Source organism: Polypterus senegalus, chromosome 4 (assembly GCF_016835505.1).
Source record: "Polypterus senegalus isolate Bchr_013 chromosome 4, ASM1683550v1, whole genome shotgun sequence".
Taxonomy (NCBI): Eukaryota; Metazoa; Chordata; class Cladistia; order Polypteriformes; family Polypteridae; genus Polypterus; species Polypterus senegalus.
The window spans coordinates 32,660,866-32,682,556 of NC_053157.1; the positions used below are offsets into that span (position 1 = coordinate 32,660,866).

Here is a 21,691-nt window from a genome sequence, read left to right on the forward strand (position 1 = left end):
ATACAAAAGAATTTTTTTGAAACTAGAAGCTATTGGCATCAGAAGTGACATACAAAGCTGGACCTTAGGCTAGTTAACTAGAAGAACACAAAGAGTACAGATAAGATGTGGATCCTCTACGTGGTGTGACGTCATCAGTGGAGTCCCTCACTATCTTTCACTGGACCATTACTTTTCTGATTTATATTAATGACATTGATTACAGTATCATTAGTAAATACACAGATGATATAAAAAATAGAGGTATGGCAGGCACTGAGAAGGCAGTAAAAACAATTTTAAAAGAATTGGACAATCATCAGAACTGGGTGAGCATTGGGAAAATGCATTTTAATGTAGAAAAATGCAAAGTGCTTCATGTGGTTAAAAGGATCGTCAATCATAAATACCAGATGGGGGACATTGTAATACAAAAAGCAACCTCTGAAAAGGATTTAGGAGTAAATTGTGACACATCATTTTCATCATCTAAGCAACGTGTTTATGCTATTAAAAAGGCAAATAAAAAAAGTCTGAATTAGTGTAAGCTGTCCGAATAGGGGGTATTCATAAGAAATGTGATGATTTACTTCTAGAAGTACATAATGAACAAGAATAGTTGCATCAAATATTTAAAATATTAAAATGTGTGTTTCAATTTAAATGTTTAAATTATAAATACTATAAATTTTAATAGAAATTTGTCATTTTCATCTTCTGATAAAGGTCCGTAGAAGGCAAGAACTCTGGTAAAGGATCAAAAATCAAAGATAACATTATATTCATAATCACTGAATTAAAATAGTCAACAACTATACCCACCACAAGCTTATGTTTGAAATTAGCCATTTTAACCTAAGACCACCACTAAAGAATGAGGTATCAAAAATATTCTCATATTCATGATAATCAACCTTCAAATAGCATAAAACAACACTCCACATGCCTATATTACTGGTCCTTTTTTTCGAGGTTTTGTGAAAAGAATTAACTTTGACACTGTACACTGTATGGATATTTAAAAAGAATCTGTTTTTACAGCAGTTTAAAAACTGGTCATACTTTTTAGTTATAAAGATAACAAAACACAAACAATAACGTCAAGTTCAGAAACTTCATGACAAAAGAGGTTAGATTCATGTAGTTTTCTCAGATTTATTAAAACAGTAGCAAAGATTCAGAAAGGACATGGCATGATTAGTTTAGAATAACATTAATGAATTTGGGCAAATATTTAAAAATAAGAATCTTGGACCATTTCTCAAACATTGAATTAGTTTAAGATAATACAAGACATCACTTTCCCGCCAAATTATGGTTAGTAGGTTAAGAGTTGGCCATCTTACCTAAACCTGTTCCTATGTATTTCTTCTGCCATCCATCTGCAAACTTGTATCCTTTGTTGACTCAGCAGCTCGAGCCAAAATATCAGCCATTAGTGCTTCTTCCAGCTTCTTCCTTACCTGATGGACCTTTTCTTCTTGTTTCCTAAAACAAAAAAAGAACTGTAAATAACATAGATGTGACATGTACTGCAATGCTTTGGCATATAACACACCATGATTCCCATTCCCTGTAAACAAACAATTTCTCTCTGTAGGCTTTAAATACACATTATATAGCCAAATCAAACCTCTATAGGAGCTTTTCGGACATCCCATTCCAAAACTATGGACATTAATATGTATTTGCCCTCTTTTAATAGCTATAACAGCCTCCTTTCCTTTGAGAAGGATATTTGTCTTTGGGATTTTGTGGCCATTCAGCCAAAAGAGCAATTGTGAGGTCAGGTACTGATGTTGGATGAGAAAGACCTGGCTCACAATCAGGGTTCTAATCCATCCCAAAACATGTTCCATAGGGCTGCGGTCAATGCTCTCTGAGGGCTACATAGGTTCCTCAACACTAACCTCATCAAACTATGACATTGTGGCTCTGAATTTATACACGGGTGCACAGTCAAGCTGGAAAAGAAAAGGGCCTTTCCCAAACTAATACCTCAAAGTTGGAAGCTCACTTTTATCTAAAATATCTTTGTATGTTGTAGCATTAAGAGTAAACAGCCACCGGCCACTTTTTATCCTCCACAAACTTTACAACAGGCACTATGCAGTCCACAAGGCAGCACTCTTCTGTCATCCGCTAAACCCAGATTCATCCTTCAGATTGCCAGATTTCATACCTCCAGAGAACATGTTTTCACTGCTCCAGAATCCAATGGCTGCATACTTTACCCTATTTGAGCAATCGCCTGGCATTGCACATAGAGATTTTAAGCCTGTGTGAAGTTGGTCTGCACTGGAAATTTGTTTCATGGAGGCCCCAACGCACAGTTCTTCTGCTAACATTTCTTTCAGAGGCAGTTTGGAACTCTGTTGTAAGTGATGTGACACAGGACAGGTGATATTTAAGCACTATGCACTTCAGCTGCTCTGTGAATTTGTGTGGTTTAACACTTCGTGGCTCTAAAGTGCTGTTGCTCCTCGACCCTAACACTTCACAATAAGGCCACTTACAGTTGACTGGGGCATATCTAACAGAGCAGAAAGTTTTTGTACAAAACATGTGGCAAATTTGGACTCGTCCGATGCGAGAGATCAACGTCTAAAGTGGACCTCCGCTAGCAGTGGTGCTATTTTTCATATTATTTGCTTATTATTCTGAAATATCCTGTATTTATTCAACCCGAGAGGGACTGCTACAGTATATGTAGCACATATAAACATGGCCAACAAGAAGAGTAGTTCGAAAGAATCGAAAACTAAAGCTACATCCAAGCTGTGATCAGCAAGCCCCAGTTCAAGATACGGCCTATCAGAGACAGACCTGGATCAGATGGGCGAAAGCACAGACTCCTCGGGACCACGGTCCGCTACATCGTTGCCGGCTGAGAGCGAAAAGGGGAGCGAAGGTGCGATCGTGAGTGCAGATGTGGATAGCTCGTCGATTGGAGAGATTACCTGAAACTGGAAAGGCCGGGAAGTCGCGGCTTCAGTTACGCAATTACGCGAGCCTGGAGCAGCGGGGACACCGGCTTCAGCAAAGTCTGCTGCTTCATCTACGGTACAAGAAGGCACAATTGAACTATCTGAACTGAAAGTGTTGCTCGCTGAGCTCACGCAAGATATAAAGAAAAGCGAGAAGGCTAATGAGAAAGCAATGGCAAAGGCACTTGAGAGACTGAAACAGGAATTGAAACAGGAGATGAAACAGGCCAATGAATGGCTGCGACAGGAATTCCAACAGGCAAATGAAAGGCTGCGTCAAGACGTACAACTTGAGCCTTCGACAGGTGCTGGGTAAAATTGAAGAGCGCATTCAGAAAACTCGGTTAAACTGAGCACGCTTGCTGATCAATTGGAGCATCTTAAGGAGACATTCACGAATCGGATCGAAATGGCCGAACATTTAGCTGCCAGTGCCGAGGAAAGAGCAGTAAATGTCAGTTCCAAATGTAAAAAACTCGGAGAAAAACTTGGAGACAGACTGGCTGCTTTAGAAGATGGGAGTAGAAGGTATAATGTCAGAATTGAAGGTCTGCGGAGAATCGAGAAAGTTCAAACCCTGTGAAATTCGCAGCTGAACTTTTTTCTAAAATAATCGGGGGCGACTTTAAAGCAGAATCTGAGATAGCAGCGGCTTACCGCGTATGCGGATCAAACACCGTCAGACCCCGACCAAGATCTTTTATAGTTCGTTTTGAACGATTATCATTTAAGCTAGAGGTGATGGCACTCCTCAGAAACAAGGAAGATATTATATATGAAAATAACCACATTCGTATCTTCCTGACTTCTCTCCAGCAACAGCTATTAAGCGCAGCCTTCTATAATATTAAACAGCGGGCAAGCCAGTGTCAAATACAGCCTCCTGTATCCGGCAAAACTGAAAGTGGAATGGCAGGGTCATTTCTATGTCTTCGCTAGCAAGGAAGAAGCAGAAAATGAATTAAGAAAGCTGATCCCGGGACTATTCTGATACATAATAGTGAGTCATGGCGGTAAATGATAAAGCTAGGATTAATAATCTACTGTCTGATCTATTTGTTTTAAAATACGGGGTTTTATCAGCATATATTCTCATATATTCTTATTATTACTTAGTATTACTAGGCTATCTGTTTATGTTTTATTGTGCTTAATTACTTTTCCTCCTTTTTTTTTTTTTTTTCTAATTATTTCATGTGTACCCTAAATGAGACTGTTCAATATCATACCCTTGGTTTACTGTTATTGCTATTACTGCATTAAGACTTGTTATGCTTATTTTGGACACATCTTTAACACCATCAACGGGTTTATTATCTGGGGTATCATCTTAATGCACTAAAATTGCTGAAGACTATATATATATTTTAAGTGCAAAAAAAATTCTTTTTTTTTTTTTCTTTTAAAGACTATATTGGTAACAGATATCTCTATCTTTTAACCCTAAAGCGCCACTGCATGGGGGCTTGTTGTGCTTTGGGCGTGCTCTGTCTCTGGGTATGTCAGAGGACTGGGACTGCGTGAAGTGGGTTTTAGCCTCACTTGGGGAGGCAAAAAGGGAGGGTGGGGGTTAAGGGGGGAGAGAAAGAGAGCAGGCTTGATCTATACCTAATCTATCATCTCAATCTTTATAATTATAACTATCAACGTAATAATAAGCTGCATGGCAACAACTCTTGGGGAAATAGGAAATTAAGACCTAAACTATTTCACTTCCAGTTAAGACTATAAAATGACATCAAAAACTCAGAATCAGTGTCTCCATGATGGGACAGTTAACCGTAAGCTGGAATGTTAAAGGCCTGAATCACAATTAAAGAGAAAGAAAGTACTTTCTCACCTAACAGGTCTAAATGCTAAAATAGTATTTTTACAGGAAACCCACTTACTAAGTAAGGATCAGTTCCGGCTGCAAAAAGACTGGACTGGCCAAATGTTCCATTCTAGTTTTACAAAGAAAACTAGAGGGTGGGAATTCTCATACATAGAACAGTACCATTTGTAGCATCAGATGTAGTATTGGATCCTGAAGGGAGATATGTAATGGTCATGGGAGACTTATCTAACTGTAAAATGATTTTGATAAATGTTTATGCACCTAATGTTGATGATAAGGAATTTATACAAAATTTATTTGCATCCATTCCCAATCTGAACACTCATAAAGTTATAATGGCTGGGGACTTTAATTGTGTTTAAATCCACTTTTAGATAGACTTCCTCCACAGGGGGAACGGCAACTAACACCGCAAAGATAATTACAAAGTTTATAACTGATCACAACTTATCAGATCCCTGGAGGTTTTTAAACCCAAATTCAAGAACATATTCTTTCTACTCACCAGTACATCATTGCTACTCAAGGATTGATTACTTCTTTATAGATAATAACTTCTTGCCTAAGATTAAATCTTGTAAATACGATGCTATTGTTATTTCAGACCATGCACCTATGATCTTGGAACTGAAATTACTAAGCCCCATACACTCACCTCGCAGATGGCCTCAACCCGCTTCTATTAGCTGACGAGAATTGTACTGAATTTATATCCAAACAAATCAAATTCTTTCTAGAGACAAATACATCCCCTGAGATCTCTGCAGGAATACTCTGGGAAACTCTTAAGGCCTTCTTAAGAGGACAGATTATCTCATATCTTTCCCACAGAAATAAATCCGAAGCGAAGAAAGTAGCAGAGATAAAAAGCGAAATTACTAAAATAGATGAAGAACATGCCAGACTACCAAGCGAGACTCTACATAGAGGAGGCAGGCTCTACATTCAGAATTAAACCTCTTGACAACTAAAGAAACTGAACAACTAATTTACAAATCCAGACATCATTATATGAACATGGAGAAAGCTAATAAGCTTTTAGCGCAACAAATTCACAAGCAAGATGTACGCAACGCAATCTCGTAATCACTAACACGAACGGAGATAAAATCATCGAACACAAAAATATAATGCACACTTTCAGAGACTACTATAAATCCCTATATACTACTGAGTTTAAAGAAGACAATATACAATCTAATGCATTTCTGGATACATTACAGATACCACAAATTGACGCTTTTAGTGTGGAGGAACTTGATAAACCTCTGGCATTATCAGAATTACTAGATGCTATAAAGTCACTCCAAGGTGGAAAAGCAGCAGGCCCTGATGGCTACCCTGCAGAGTTTTACAAGAAATTCTCCGCTCAGCTAGCTCCCTCCTATTAGCAACATTTACAGAAGCCAGAGATAACCAATTTTACAAGCCTTTAATCACTGTCTTTCCAAAACAAAATAAGGACTTATTACAATGTGCATCATACAGACCAATTTCACTTCTGAATAACGACGTTAAAATACTCTCTAAAATCATAGCTAGAAGGATGGAGAAAGTGCTCCCTCGTAATATCACAAGACCAAACTGGATTTATTAGGGGCCGACACTTATCTTCAAATCTTCACGCCTGTTTAATGTAATATACTCACCAACTAAATCAAACACCCCAGAAATATTATTATCATTGGATGCAGAAAAAGCATTCGACATGATTGAATGGAAATACCTTTTTACTATTTTGGAGAAGTTTGGGTTTGGCCCGAACATTTGTGCATGGATTAAATTACTGTATACTAACCCAGAAGCTTCAGTTTGCATCAATAACATTTGCTCAGACTACTTTAAACTAGAACGTGGCACAAGACAAGGATGCCCTTGTCACCGCTGCTGTTTGCATTGCCATTGAACCACTGGCAATACATTGTCGAAATACTGATCAGATAAAGGGGATTAGCAGAGAAGGACTGGAACAGAAAATCTCATTATATGCAGATGACATGGTACTGTATATATCGGACCCAGAAAATTCTGTGCCTGCAGTCTTAGCAGCACTCACAGAATTTCAAAAGATCTCTGGTCTCAGAATTAATCTGAATAAAAGTGTACTCTTTCCAGTGAATTCTCAAGCATATAATATTAGATTAGACACCCTACCTTTTATCATTGCAGAACAGTTTAAATACCTAGGGGTAAACATCACAAGTAAACATAAAGCTCTTTATCAACAAAATTTTGCCGTCTGCATGGAAAAAATTAAACAAGACTTGCATAGATGGTCAACCCTTCATCTCACACTAGCTGGAAGAATTAACACTGTTAAGATGAATATTCTTCCTAAGCTCCTTTTTATTTCAAAACATCCAATATACATTAATAAATCATTCTTTAAGCAATTAGATTCAACAATAACCTCATTTATTTGGAATTCAAAACATCCACGCATCAAAAGAGCGACCCTACAAAGACAAAAGGCAGAAGGCGGCATGGCTCTACCTAACTTCCAGTTTTATTACTGGGGCAAATATACAGGCGATAAGAACCTGGACACAAATAGAAGAACATACACAGGCATGGACCAATAGAAGTAAAATCCTGCAGTACTTCTTTGTATTCCTTGCTCTGTGCTCCAATAAACACACGTTATCGGCAATACACTAATAACCCAATTGTGCTCCACTCACTTAGAATCTGGAACCAATGTAGAAAGCATTTTAAGACGGAGAAGCTTCTATCTGTGGCACCCTGCAAGAGAACCACCTCTTTCAACCTTCACAAACATATGCAGTTTTAATATCTGGAAAAATTTGGAATTAACTTGCTTAGAGATCTTTATATAGACAACGTCTTTGCATCCTATGAACAATTACATTCCAAATTTAACATTCCAGCTACACATTTCTTTCACTATCTTCAAATCAGGAACTTTGTTAAACAGAACCTTCCAGATTTTCCTCATCTTGCACCCTCATCCACGCTGGAAAAATATTGCTCAATTTCAAGGATTAGACTCCATCTCTACAATATATAAAATCATTTTACAATCCCTTCCTTTCAAAGATCCAAGAGGACACTGGGAAAAAGATCTCTCAATTAATATATCAGAAAAGGAGTGGAAAGTAGCAATGCAGAGAATTCACTCGAGCTCCATATGCGCAAAGCATACAATTATACAACTCAAAATTATATATCGAGCACATCTGTCTCGACTAAAACTCTCAAAATGTTTCCAGGGCATGATCCAACCTGCGAACGTTGCAACCAAGCCCCAGCCTCACTGGGTCACATGTTCTGGGCCTGCACCAAATTAACATTATTCTGGACAAAAATTTTTAATTACCTCTCAGACAGCCTTGGACTCACAATCCCTCCTAACCCATTAACAGCTGTGTTTGGGGTTCTTCCAGAGGGGTTTAAAGTGGAGAAAGACAAACAAATTGTGATTGCATTCACTACACTGTTGGCACGCAGACTTATTCTGATAAACTGGAAGAACCCAAACTCTCCTCTTTTAAGTCAGTGGGAAACTGATGTGTTATATTATTTGAAATTGGAAAAAATCAAATACTCAGTTAGAGGATCTGTACAGACTTTTTTCAAAACATGGCAGGATCTAATCAGTAATATTTTAAAATAAGTTTATAAAGCACAGAGAATTTATTAATTTAGGTATGTTTACAAGCCTTAGATTTTACGCGTTTGGCTTGCTCTCTCTCTCAGGGGTGGGGATCGATCTGTTCTTAACATAATTCTTTTTTTTGTAAAAACTTGATTGCTATGTATGGATTGTAATAAAATTAATAAAAAAAAAAAACATGTAGCAAAGGTGAAATTCTAGGATTGTGCCATCTCAAAGTCACTGAGCTCTTCATTAAGACCCATTCTACTGGCAGTGTTTGCCAATGGAGATTGTATGGCTATGTTCTTGATTTTATGTGCCTGTTATCAATGGGTGCAGCTGAAACACCTGAACTCAATAATTTGGGGGGGTGCCCATAGACTTCTGTCCAATCAATGTTTTGTGTAAATAATATAGTGTTGATAATCTATAAAATAATTTGTATGAGACAAAATGACAAATCATGTATTCACTGTATTTTATTTATTCACTTTCTAAATAAACAAATCAGTATGACTGCACTAAAATCTGGGGAATAAGAGAGCTCATTTATTTTTAAAATTAACCTAATTTCCATTTCATGTTACCCACGCTCCCTTAACTTTGTACTTGCAACTGTAGCTTTGTGGAAACAAATGTCCTTATCCTGTACATTACGATCAAAGTCATAGGGTCTTATGCTCAGTTTTCCTAATAAGCGCTGCAGATATACTATACATGCTAATTTGTCTACATACTGAACTGAAAGAGTATTAAATATGTATCAAATGAAGCAAGTTGTTGACACTTGTCTTATCTGTCTTATTAATTTTTTACTCCCAGCATGTCTAGGATGCTGTATGATCTTCTTTAAATAGGCAGATGAGTTAGCATTAGCAGGAGACATCAAGACCTGGAATATAAGAAGTAATATGTCTTGCAATTTCCTTTGGGATTAATAAAGTTTTTGCCCATCTGTGTATCTAAGATTGATATTAAGAAGGGCAGTGAGTCAAAAAAAAACCTTCAGCAATTATAAGGAGATTTTCTTGAACTGATAGAACAAGACGTTAAAATGGTAAGAATTAATATGTGTTACATATAAGGGCTTAATGTTTTTCTAGTATAGCTACACTTTTTTTCTTCATATACTATAGTGTATTATCATTCCATTTTGAAATCTGTTTACTCCATTAAGGAGTGGCAAGGATATAGTGAATTAATAAACAAGAAATTAATTTGATCTCTTACAAAGGCTAATGCAGGTTCAAACTGTTATTCTTAGTAAAAATAAGACAGTCAACTGTGCATTCTTTATTAATGGGCAAGGTCTTCTAAAAAGTAAAATTGATGACACTGGTCTTTAAACTCAAGGTTCATAATTCAGTTCTTTCTTCTGACTCAACCTTTACAGGTCACTTGAGACACCTGTGGTTCAATTTCTAAAGAAATAAAAAATGATCCTGTAAGTTACCTGAGGTAATCGAAGTTTATTTATTGTGCAGTCATTAGTGCTGATCTCTCATGGACCCAAAGTTCTGGGTTTGACTTCTGTACCTGGTCATTTTCTCTTTTGTGTTTACCTCAGTTTTTTCCTCCAGGTATCGTGATTTTCTCCTATATACCCAAAAGATGTGCATGTGACTCTAAATCTGCCATGAGGAGGTGTAAGTGCATGGGCCCGGTGACTCCTGCCGAGGAAGGTTACAAGTCCATGTGAATTTAACTTTGATCAAGGAGGTTCGAGTATGTATGTATGCATGTATAATTGTATGTACATAATATGCATTTGACTATAAATGTAAACTAAATTAAGACAATATTATATGATCTAAATGCAAGTTGAGCTGTTTTCAAATACAAAATTCCTAAAAGCCTTCTCTTTCCAAGCAAAATCTTTGGGTGATAAAGGCCCTATGCAGGATACATGGAGAATTCTAATTTTAAAAGCCCTTTATATGATTCATGTATCATGGAGAAAGCTAAAAAGTTACTCAAGTATACTAATTTTAAATCTGGACTGCACAGTAGTGCAGTGAATATCACAACTATATAGTCCATAGTCCGAAAGCCCACCACGTCACTGTCTTTGTGGAGCTTGCCAGGTTGTCACCATATCTGCATGAGCTTTTCTCAAGGTACTCTCATTTTATTGCCAAATCCCAAACATCATTTGTAATTGTGAGTTGTGCTTTCCTATAGAATGATGCCGTGTTCAGTGTTGGTTCTTGTCCTGCCTTCAGTATATCTTACAGACCCAGAAAACTTTGGTAGGATTAAGCATGTTTGATGCTGGATTCACAGATGAATTTTTACAGTTAAATGTTTAAAAATGGAGCTGTCCTCATTAGGCAGCTGACCATTTTCATCAATATTTTCATTCACAGAACTGTATGTGGGAGTGCAATGAAGTACACAGCAATTTGTGGCAGTGTGCATTTTTAAAATAATAAACAGTGTGTTCAGGCTCAAGGAGTGTGGATGCGTACGATAGTGCAGCCGTGTGTCCCCAAGGTATGTAATCAGGAAATTGGCTAACTCACATGCACATGCAGATGTGACCGGTGAGGCCAGTTTTCTTATTGACACCCTGGGGGCATAATCAAGGCACCTGCACTCACAATGGATTAAAAGGAGCCTGAGGTGGCTAGATCAGGTTGGAAGGTTCAAGAAAGAAAGAGAGTAGGATTTTAGGGCACAAGCCAGCATGGCAGTCAGTGGCCCTGCGAATATGTGAACATTCTGGAGAGGCAGGTGTGCTAGACTGATATCAGGAGGCAAGGCGATGGAGGTCCGGCTTTGAGCACACCAGAGAGCACTGCCTGAGGTGGCTGGGATGAGAGATGGGGAAAGGGGCAGCAGCTGTCTGCATCTCAGCTTGGCTGCAAGACATAAGAAAGGTGAGCTGGGGACACGAGGTAGAGTGAGGAGTAAAACCAGGAGGAAAGTCAAGATTATGGCAGGCTGAAGGACAACTGCTGCGACAGGGTGGATAGAAAAGTGTGAGCAGTGAGGTTGTGAATATGGAAAGAAGCACTAATGCTAACCTGTTTATTGGAATTTTTATTTTAACCTTCACCTGTGATACTTTATTGGAAAGGACAATCCTATGGAAGGACATTTACTGTATTAATAATTTATGTCTGTGTTGCGTTTACATCCGTCCAACAATCTCAAAATCAAAAGCAACCTGGATGTGTTTAAATGAAAATGAATGTGGCAGAAGTGGTCCTTAGTCCTAGGGGAAGCATTCTTTTGATCTGAGGAAAAAAATCCTAAAAATTAAAAAGTGGATGTTTCCTATTTATGGCAGTGCTGTTTAATGAGATCTTATCAAAAATGAAGACTTGTAAGATAACACTAAATTCCCCTTTTAATAATATTCAAGACTTAGCTATTAGTCTCCACATGTAAACACTGCATAAGTCAAGGTCAAGAACAATTAAAAATGGTGGAAATTTTAAACCTATTAATTTTAAACTGTTATCAAATGTAAATAATTTAAACTTTACTATATATATGCTACAAAACTTCCTCAAATGGCACTAAAAACATCTGTTTTCTATACGGGCTTTATGATTCTTTGTTGGTTTCTACATCTCAGTTGTGTGAAATCCATGCACATTATATCTTTCTTTATTTCATCACTACCTTTTATTACCAGTACTTTTCTCTTATAAATCTGCGATTTCAAATCTTGTGAGAATAAATCAATAGTTGCTATTGCCTTCCTCAAGGGTCCAGCATTTCAGATTCAAATCCCAAACCAGTTTCTTCTCATTGTAAAGCCTGTATATTCCCTTGTCATCTAGTTTTTCTCCTACATCTCTAAAGACATAAAGCATAAGTTAAGTTCATTGGCCCCAGTGTAAGTGTGAGCATGTAAGTATGTATGTCCTGAAAAGGTCTGCACCCTGATTCTGGGGTTGTTTCCTGTCTTGTACCCAACACTACAAGTACAGGCTGTGGCAGTCCAAACATCTACACTGAATTAAGTAGGCCTGACAGTGTAGGCAGACATGTATGTAAACCCTATGAGAAAATTCACCAATTTCTACCATTGGATTTACAGTATACGTCTTTGTATTTGTTCTGTTTTAGAAGTTTTTATTTAGCAAATTGTAATCGATATTTAATTATTAGCTCATATAAAAGGCTTCTGCAAAATTTGTAGGATTGTTCGTCATTGTTATTTTTAGCTTTAGAAGGACACTACTTCTGGCTTTATCATTTCTGGTTCTTGTGATCAATGCATCTTGCTAAGAAATCTAGCAACTGTTCACATGAAAAATCAGAGGTAGAACAAAAGTGGGAGAGACATCTAAGAAAGTACAGGAAAGTAGACTGAAGTGGTATGGACATGTGAAGAGGAGAGACAAAGAATATGTGGGCAAAGGAGGGATGGGAATGGAAGTACAGGGGAAGGGAAAGCAAGCGAAGCAAGCAGCGGGCAAAGCCCCCTAGTTACAATAATAAAAAACTAAAACTGTGGCCTCTTTTTCTGTGTTTCCTAACACCAAAACAAAATTACTGACTCTGACTTTAATCAATGCAATTTAGGCTAAGGTAATGACACACAGTAAATAAAAGGAGCTTGTCTTTAGACTTCAGACTTCATTGCTCCAGTTTAAGATGCTAATGTTAACAGAATCTTCATGGGGCCATCCTCACCGAGATTTTACAATGTAATTAGATTTACAGAACATAAAAGTGAAGCAGAATGAACTAGACAGTCATCCTAAAAGGTATTAAGATAGAGAACATTAAGTGTCATTTAGATAGATAGATAGATAGATAGATAGATAGATAGATAGATAGATAGATAGATAGATAGATAGATAGATAGATAGATAGATAGATAGATAGATAGATACTTTATTAATCCCGATAGATAGATAGATAGATAGATAGATAGATAGATAGATAGATAGATAGATAGATAGATAGATAGATAGATACTTTATTAATCCAGATAGATAGATAGATAGATAGATAGATAGATAGATACTTTATTAATCCAGATAGATAGATAGATAGATAGATAGATAGATAGATAGATAGATAGATAGATAGATAGATAGATAGATAGATAGATAGATAGATAGATCATTATTTGTCCCCATTGAATGAAACAAAGTGGGCTGGGTTGAGATGGGTGTCTTCACCAAAACAACTTCTTAAACTCAACACATAAGAACATAATTCCTTAAAAAAAGGAGCCATAAAACTGAAGTAACATTTACAACGGAAGTGAAATGAGACTTTTAAAGAAACAGAAGTACTGCTTTACAAGATGTGACATTTCATCCCATCTGCATAATTTACCAGCTGGAAGCAAAATGGAGTGCTAGTGAAAGAAATTTGCAAGTCAGCAATGATTGTCCCACTCACCTTATCCAACACTCTGTAGGAGAGTGTAAAAAGTGCCATCTGTTTTTTTGAGTGCCAATGTGTATTACACATAGAAACGAAAATCAAGGGAACAGAATTTATCTTCTAATTATGTGGCAATCAACCTGTCTACACTAGTCTGATTTTTCATTTACTTCATCAACTAAAACTGGAAAATATGTGATTTATACAAGCATGCTTTTTACAGTGCAAATAATATCTACTTTTATGTCCATTCATCTAATTACTAACTTGACAGGCAGGGCATTTTAAATGGTGCTTGTGTGATTTAATATTCGTCTTTCTTTAAAGTATAAATTGCAATAAAGCTTAAAGCTTACAGGATTCTGCAGCACTGAAGGTGCTTTTTCTTGTTCTTAATCAACAGATGAAAACCAAAAACAATTATTTATTTGCTCCAAAAAAATAACCTTAAACTACCTCGGATAATATTTGGATCTTGTGATTATGGCTAAAAACTTGCTAACCTCCACAGAGTAATGAATTTTAATAGATGTTAAATCAGGGAGACAGCAGATACATATTCTTTTTGAAAGAAATCAAATGTTAAACCCTTAGGAGCACCATAAATCTTTTATTCTCTTTCAACACTGGCTTCTGTGTGGTGCTTTTTCTACAAACACAATTTTCCTTTCCACTTTACATTTATCAAACAGTGATAAATACAGTATATACTGACTTGAACTAATTTCAGCATTTTTCTTCTTATAACCCAATACTGTGCTGCAGAATGGCACTACAGAGAAAGAATAACACTGTCCTTTTTCTTTGAGGAATCACCAATACTGCAATGTGTCTGAACATAAGAAACCAAGACTTTGCCTTGACTGTTTTTTAATAAGCTCTTGCATAGTAGGAGATGCCTCATGTGTTGAAGAAAGTGAAATAAAAGTAAAGGTGTCAGTGTGCCTGATAGGCATCTTAAAAAACTGTCTGAAAGATTTCTAGTTAATAGTTGTAATTCAAAGCTGTAGATTCTTTACATTACAAAAATCATCTGCATATTGCACTACAGGGGGCACACTGTATAGTCTGGAATTTAATAGCAGTTCTCCTTTCCCTTCAGTACTCATAATTTCCAAATGAGTGCCATGTGTCGCCTGCTGTAAAATGCTAGCTGCCTCAAGAATTGCCTGTACTGCATTTACAATTATCATATCTAATAAAATATCAAACAGTAAATCATGAGGGAAAAAGGCACACATAAGAACACCTCGACATTCCAACTTTAATTACAATGAATCTGCCTATCTAGTTATTTTCTGGGCTTATGTATTTGCAATTAAAAGGCAAAAAAAGTTAATACCAATCAGCAGCACATTGTTTTCCAAGTGAGAGCCAAAAGGTAATGCTGGCAAACCAAATGGGCAAATGACAACTTAGTGCCTAAATCACCAGGCAAAAGATTTACAATATGGATAGAAAACTCAAGTCTTTGTATCCTTATACAAATGGAATTGGCACATCAGTACTACAGTATATTGGTGCTTATGTTGTAAGGCACTGATTTGATATTTATAATCTATTTTGTATCGCAATGACTATGCAAGCTCTATTCTGATGCCATAGTAGATATATGTTTTTTGAGTGAGAGATAATCTTGTATGATTGTATTATTATTATTACTGTTAGTCAAATGTAGAGAGGCCTTTGACTGTTCACCGTGTCTCTGCAATGTTTACTGCAGCTCATAGCTACCCTTACAGTTTTGAGTCTTTGATTCTTTAAAATAATTTTGTTTGTTTTCTTTTGTTATTAACTTTAATTTTGTCTTTGTTCTATTAAGTTCAAGGTTTTCAGTCTTTTTACACAACACCACTTGACATTTCCTAATGTCTTAAAACAGCACTTGAACCAGTTTACAGTGGCAAACTTGCAGTGGCCTCCATAATGTTTGGGATAGAAACACTTTTTTTCCTTGATTTATCCTTCATGCTCCACAGTTTAAAATTATAAATCAAAAAATTCAGACATGATTAAAATGCACATTGCAGACTTTCATTTAAGGGGATTTACATACATTTTGGTCACAGCATGTAGAGATGACAACACTTTCTCTACACGGTCCCCCCGATTTCAGGGCACCATAATGTTTGGGTCAATTGGTGTCACAGGTGTTTCTGATTCCTCAGGTGGGTTTCACTGTTTCAAAAGATACCTTTGCTTGCTTCTACTCTTTGGAGTCTGTAGTTGCCATTGTAAAACATGAGGACAAGAGCTGTGCCAATGAAAGACAAAGAAGCCATTATGATGCTGAAAAACAAGAATAAAACCATTGGTGGCATCGGTAAAACTTTAGAACTGTCTGAAATATCATTAAGAAGAAAGAACACATTGGGGAGCTCAGTAAAAGACTGGTAGGACAAGGAAGACCACCACTGCTGATGTCAGAAGAATCCTCATTATGCTAAAAAAAAGTCGCAAACGCCTTTCTGACAGATCAGAAACAGCCTTCAAGAGGGATGTGTATGTGTCAGAGATGACTATCCACAGAAGACGTTATGAATAGAAACAAAGAAGAGGCCACACTACAAGATGCAAAACACTAATTAGCCACAAAAACAGGATGGCCACATTGTAGTTTGCAAAAAAAGACTTAAAAGAGCCTGCAGAATTCTGGAAAAAGGTCTTGTGGACACACAAGACAAAGGTGAACCTGCATCAGAGTGATGGCAAGAGCAAAGTGTGGAGATGAACAGGAACTGCCCAGGATCTAAAGCAGACCACCTCACCTGTTAAACCTGGTGATGGGGGTGTTATGACGTATGGGCATGTATGGTTTCTACGGGCCCTGGCACACTTCTCCTCATTGACGATGTAACTTCTGACAGTGGTGTCACAGTGAATCCTGAGGTTTATAGAAATGTCTCAAAATTCACTGGAAAGCGCTTCATCGTACAGCAAGATAATGACCCTAAAGATACTGTTAAGGCAACACAGGTGTTTGTCCAAGTTAAAAATTGGAAAATTATTGAATGGCCAAACAAGTCACCTGATTTAAATTTGATTCCATATGCTGAAGAGAAAACTTAATGGGACAAGCCCCCTAAACAAGCAGGAGCTGAAGATGGCTACATTAGAGGATTGGTGGAGCATCACCAAAGAAGATCCTCGGCACCTTGTGATGTCTATGAATCACACAGACTTCAAACAATCATTGCATGCAAAGGATATGCGACAAAGTGCTAAATATGACTGCTTTAATAGACCTACCATTACTGTGTCCCTAACATTATAATCACATCTGATTTGTTTGATTTGTACTTTAAACTGTGGAGTAAAGGAATAAATCAAGGAACAATGTGTCTTTGTCCGAAACATCATGGAGGGCACAGTACATTATAAAATGTTCAGTAATCATAATAAAGAAAATGCACTAGAGTAATAAGGGTCATTTTCCTCTATTGTTTTTGAAAAGCAAATAGTAAGAGGAAATTTTAGAAGAAATAACAGAATCTGTTCAAAATATCCTTGAAATATCTCATCTTGACAGAACAAGGAAGATTTTTTTTTTTTAATTCTGAAAGCAAAGCAAACTCCATTCTCAAAGTAAGCATACACAGAAGACATTGTTTGCCTTTCACGCTTCAACTGAAAAAAAGTCATAATTGAAAAATTAATTAGCCTTAATGTGGGAAAAATACGGCTTTATATCTGAACTGCATCAGTAAAAGACAATCAAGTGTGACAATGCAGCTAACACAAAGGCAGAGATTATCAGGAATGGGATTTCTTCCTGTCATGCAGAACATTGAAGACTTGCACACTCTACCTTCTATATTAGGAAAGAAAGGAAGCTGAGCTTTTGTGCCTCTGTAGTTCTATTATTAGAGCAATCAAACAGAGAAAGCCTGCAGCTTACTGCCTCCTGCTGTTCAGGTAAAGTCTTTCAGAAAGATCACTTTCCGAATATGTTATTTCAGCAGTAGGAGTTCAAACAAGCATTGGTAACCCACTGTATCTCAGAAATGGAGTAGTGATGTTAGTAATTAGGTAGTGGTCCACAACAATAGTTCATGTACTGCCATCCAGACTAGATAGATAGATAGACAGACAGACAGATAGACAGATACTTGCCTGAATGATCTACATGTACGAAAAAAAGGTGGAAGATACTGAAAGATACTTCCTTCACTTTTAGAAAATATGTTTGAAATATAAATCTATACATGCCTAAAATGAAACACGGGGAAATGTAATCTCCTATAGCAGGCACAACACAGTTCAGCTTTTTAGCTGAATGTGGCAGATGAGCAACTTCTTTATCAAATATAAGGTAGACATCAGGTAAAAGCAAATCTTTAGCTCTTCCCTGGAACTGCACAAAAATGCTGACAATCTAAAAAAAACGGAAAAATAAAAAAAATTGTTCTGAACAACAGGGCTGCAAAATTAAAGTGTCCTTACTTGCAGAAAAAGTGGCCAATATACTTCCCCCAATAACAAAAACACCTCTGTATAATTTACTTTTACCCTTTGATCTCCAAAAGAAATGTACTTAAATTAGTCACATTCTTATTTACAGATATATACCAATATTCTGCAGAAGCCATTACAGGATTTGTAAGTGCCATTTTAGAGGCTTTTAAAGTGTTTGCTGTTATCAATATGTCTCAGAGATCACTTTAGATGAAACTAACACCTGTCACGGTTATATGTATGACCAAAGATGGCTGAGGAGTTCAAAATTAATTGTTTATTACTCCACCTTATACAGCCTACATTGTTTGAAAAAGATTAGTATACATTTTAGGAATGGTATATATTTCCAATAATATTCTATTACTGTTATGTATTAAAAACAATAAAATTATCTCTTATTAATATCACCTTTAATAAAAAAAGGCATTGAACCCAATGCAACTCATTACAATATACATTTTGTTTTAAATGAAAGCCTTAAAAATGACTACAATTATGTATATAATGGTTATCCTATGTGGTTACCAGCCCAGGGCACCGTAAATTCATCCATCAATCCATCCATTGTCAAACTCATTTATCACTGCATTAAATCCTATATACTGTATTTGCTGTTTTTACTTATAAAATGTTTGGATTACAACAAGCTAAAGCTGATAAAATCATGTTGGCAAAAATGTTGTTTACTATTTCCTTCTGTGGAAACTAAGAAACGTTGCGTTTAAAACACTTTTAGTTTACTTACAACATAAAACTATTACCACCATAAATGGACTGTTGATAAAACTCTTTAATCATGACACCATTAATACTTCTATTCTAAATAACTTTTGAGACATACAGTACATTAAAAACTTAAAATGATTTTGTTGTGTCAGAGCTAATGCAACAAATGTCTATAATGAAAAACCAAACAATTACAAGATGTTTAAGTGCAAAAACAATAATTGCTATATTTTTAGATGTTCACACCACTGATCTCTAAATATTCAAAAGTGATAAATCTGTAAAGTTAAGGCATTACAATCAGCGATAAACCCTGAAAACAAAGGGTGATCATCTCTTTGTTTTTTATCTCCATGCTTATGGTCTGCTAAATCTTACCGAATGTCATCATCTGTGATCGTAAAAGCTTGGCAGAGGGGCTGAGATGTGTTCAGCCATATGGCTGGGTTCTTCTCAACTGCTGCAGACAGCTGTCCTGTAATTGGTGCAGAGCTGGTATGCAGAGCACTCGCAATCGCACAGAGCAACGTTCGGTCTGTATTTGCTGGACCAACAGCTAAGAAGACAAAGAGCAAAATACGCAATTAGTTTTAATAAATCAGTTTTACTTACTTTTAAAGATGAAAAGAAAGATTCAATAATTGAGAAATACCCTACCAAAAAGAGCCAAGATGGTCTCTTTCTTTAAACAAATACTCTGTCATTTTATGGTTTGTATGTAATAAAAAAGTAATCCATGAGTTTCAAGAACTGATGCAAGCAATTTGGAGGTTTGAAGGTGCTGGAGCCTATCATCGCAGCAACAGGCACAGGGAAGAAAATCGTTCTGAGAGCATGTTTATTCGTGTGAAGTCGCTGTTGCAGAATATTAATATTAAATAAATCACATCTACCACAGGGCAAGTGTGGTATTAAAGTTGAAGTAACATTAAGAAGAAACCCAAGTAGATGAGTAAACTATTTATCTGTTCTTCTGTGGCTTGTCTGACAGATATATGTGGTGAGTGTCATAAGAATCGTTACTTTTTCTGGCAGTACAAAGGTTATAGGTTTTAACCTGTTTTCAGTGAATTCTCAGTCAGCTTGGGAAACCGCAGCTTTCTTATATAAGGACAAGACAAATTCTGAAATGCAAGCTAATGTAGCCATCTAACTTGGTAAGGTTTGTTAAACGTATTCTATTAGCTGTTCAGTATTGTCGTTAATTCTGATTATTCTCTTGAAAATGGTTGTAAGGGCTTAAAAGGACAACATGTAATAACAGCAACACCATCAGTGGTTTCCATGCATCATGTTAGTAACTCTCTTCATTCTATTTTATATATACAAACGTGTCTTTTATCATCTTGTAATTTTACATTACAGCAAAAACAATTTCTTCATTTAAGTTGTGAACTAAAGAAATGCGTTTTTTTTTTGTTTGCAGAAGATCACCTGGGGACAGACAGATTTATTTGGAGTTTTGTTATATTTTTTATATTTTGTGGCCACCAGGGGGTGCTGCAGTTGATCACAATCCTGACACACACTGGCTCAGACACAAGTTGCACTGAATAAAGGCTCTAATTCGTGGGAAACTCTTCCAGGGAATTGTTTCCAACGCCAAAATCACAAGTAGGGCCTATAGCACACAGCAGTGCTTTGTCTTCTTCTCTTTTTCTCTCTACCTCCACTGCTCCGAGCAAGCATTGTCCTACTCCCCCTGACTCTGGCTCCTGAAGTTGAGACAGTCAGATTTTTTCATGTGAAACGTGGGAGTACTGCCGGTCTCCCATAATTATGGCCCAGGAGCTCTTCCGGGTTAGGCTGGACACTGACAAAACAGCACTTGCAAGGGCAACATCAATGGGGCCCAACAGGTCTGAGTCAAAGAACTCCAGTACCCATGATGCCCTGTGGGAATTCAGTGGGCACTTTCGCATACCAAGGGGGGCTGTCATCTAGTAATCTGGGGGAGAGAATGACCTGTGCTGTCCTTTGAGGCTGAGGAAATCCCAGGTGGGCAATGTTCCTCACAATTTATTAAAAATAACTAATTATTATGATTACACAAATACTAGAAAAAGAGAAACAATTAGCAACCAAAAATAATAAAAAAAATGCCTAACTGATTTATTTACCATGAACTTAAACATTCAGTTAAATAAAGTCCATTCAAAAAAGGTTCAAATGGCAAAAATATAATCAAGACCAACACATAAGACAAATAAATAATAAGGACATAATTCAATAAAAAGAAATCCAAGCAATAGAAAAGGTCCAAAATTGCAAAAAATATAGTATATAAAATAAAACTAATGAAGATAAAGGTCAAAATAAAAGTATGAACAAAGCACCATGAAATATATAGTGCAAAAATTCAAAATGCCAAAATATAAAACACTCTTAGGGTGAAAAAGCTAACCAATAAAAAGTCAAACTACAACAAGGTCCTCAATACAAAAGGCCAAAATACTAAAAGCAAAGATTTTACTCTGTAAACCTTCAAATAATCTAATCCAAAATGTTGGAAATGTTACTTTAGGCTCAGCGTGAAGGTGTAAAGGCAAGCAAGTCAGCTAGGATCCTGAATGAAACAAAGTTTAACAATAACAAAAGTAAACAGTGTAAGCAACTCTATTCAGAAAACAAACAAAACAATTTACAAAGATAAAGCAAGTAAACCAGCAACAGTAAATAAAACTAAAGCCAGGTACAGAACCCCAACCAAACCGTGACAGTAAATGTTCTGAC

The 21,691-nt window shown here is 36.6% G+C and overlaps 1 protein-coding gene across 4 annotated transcripts in view; it reads right to left on the reverse strand.

Moving 5' to 3' along the window:
- Positions 1 to 21,691, reverse strand: part of LOC120527236 (methyl-CpG-binding domain protein 2-like) — a 193,330-nt gene that overhangs the window by 52,517 nt on the left and 119,122 nt on the right. For 3 of the 4 annotated variants that reach the window (XR_005633294.1, XM_039750412.1, XM_039750413.1), the window contains exons 5-6: positions 19,337 to 19,514; positions 1,326 to 1,467 (exon numbers count right to left, since the gene is read on the reverse strand). Coding sequence is in view for 2 of the 4 variants with exons in the window: in XM_039750412.1 (XP_039606346.1) it covers positions 1,338 to 1,467; positions 19,337 to 19,514 (308 nt within the window). In the remaining 2 variants the exon portion in view is untranslated. Of the gene's footprint in view, positions 1 to 1,325; positions 1,468 to 15,830; positions 16,029 to 19,336; positions 19,515 to 21,691 lie in introns of those variants that run through there. The other variant, XR_005633295.1, reaches the window with a different exon arrangement.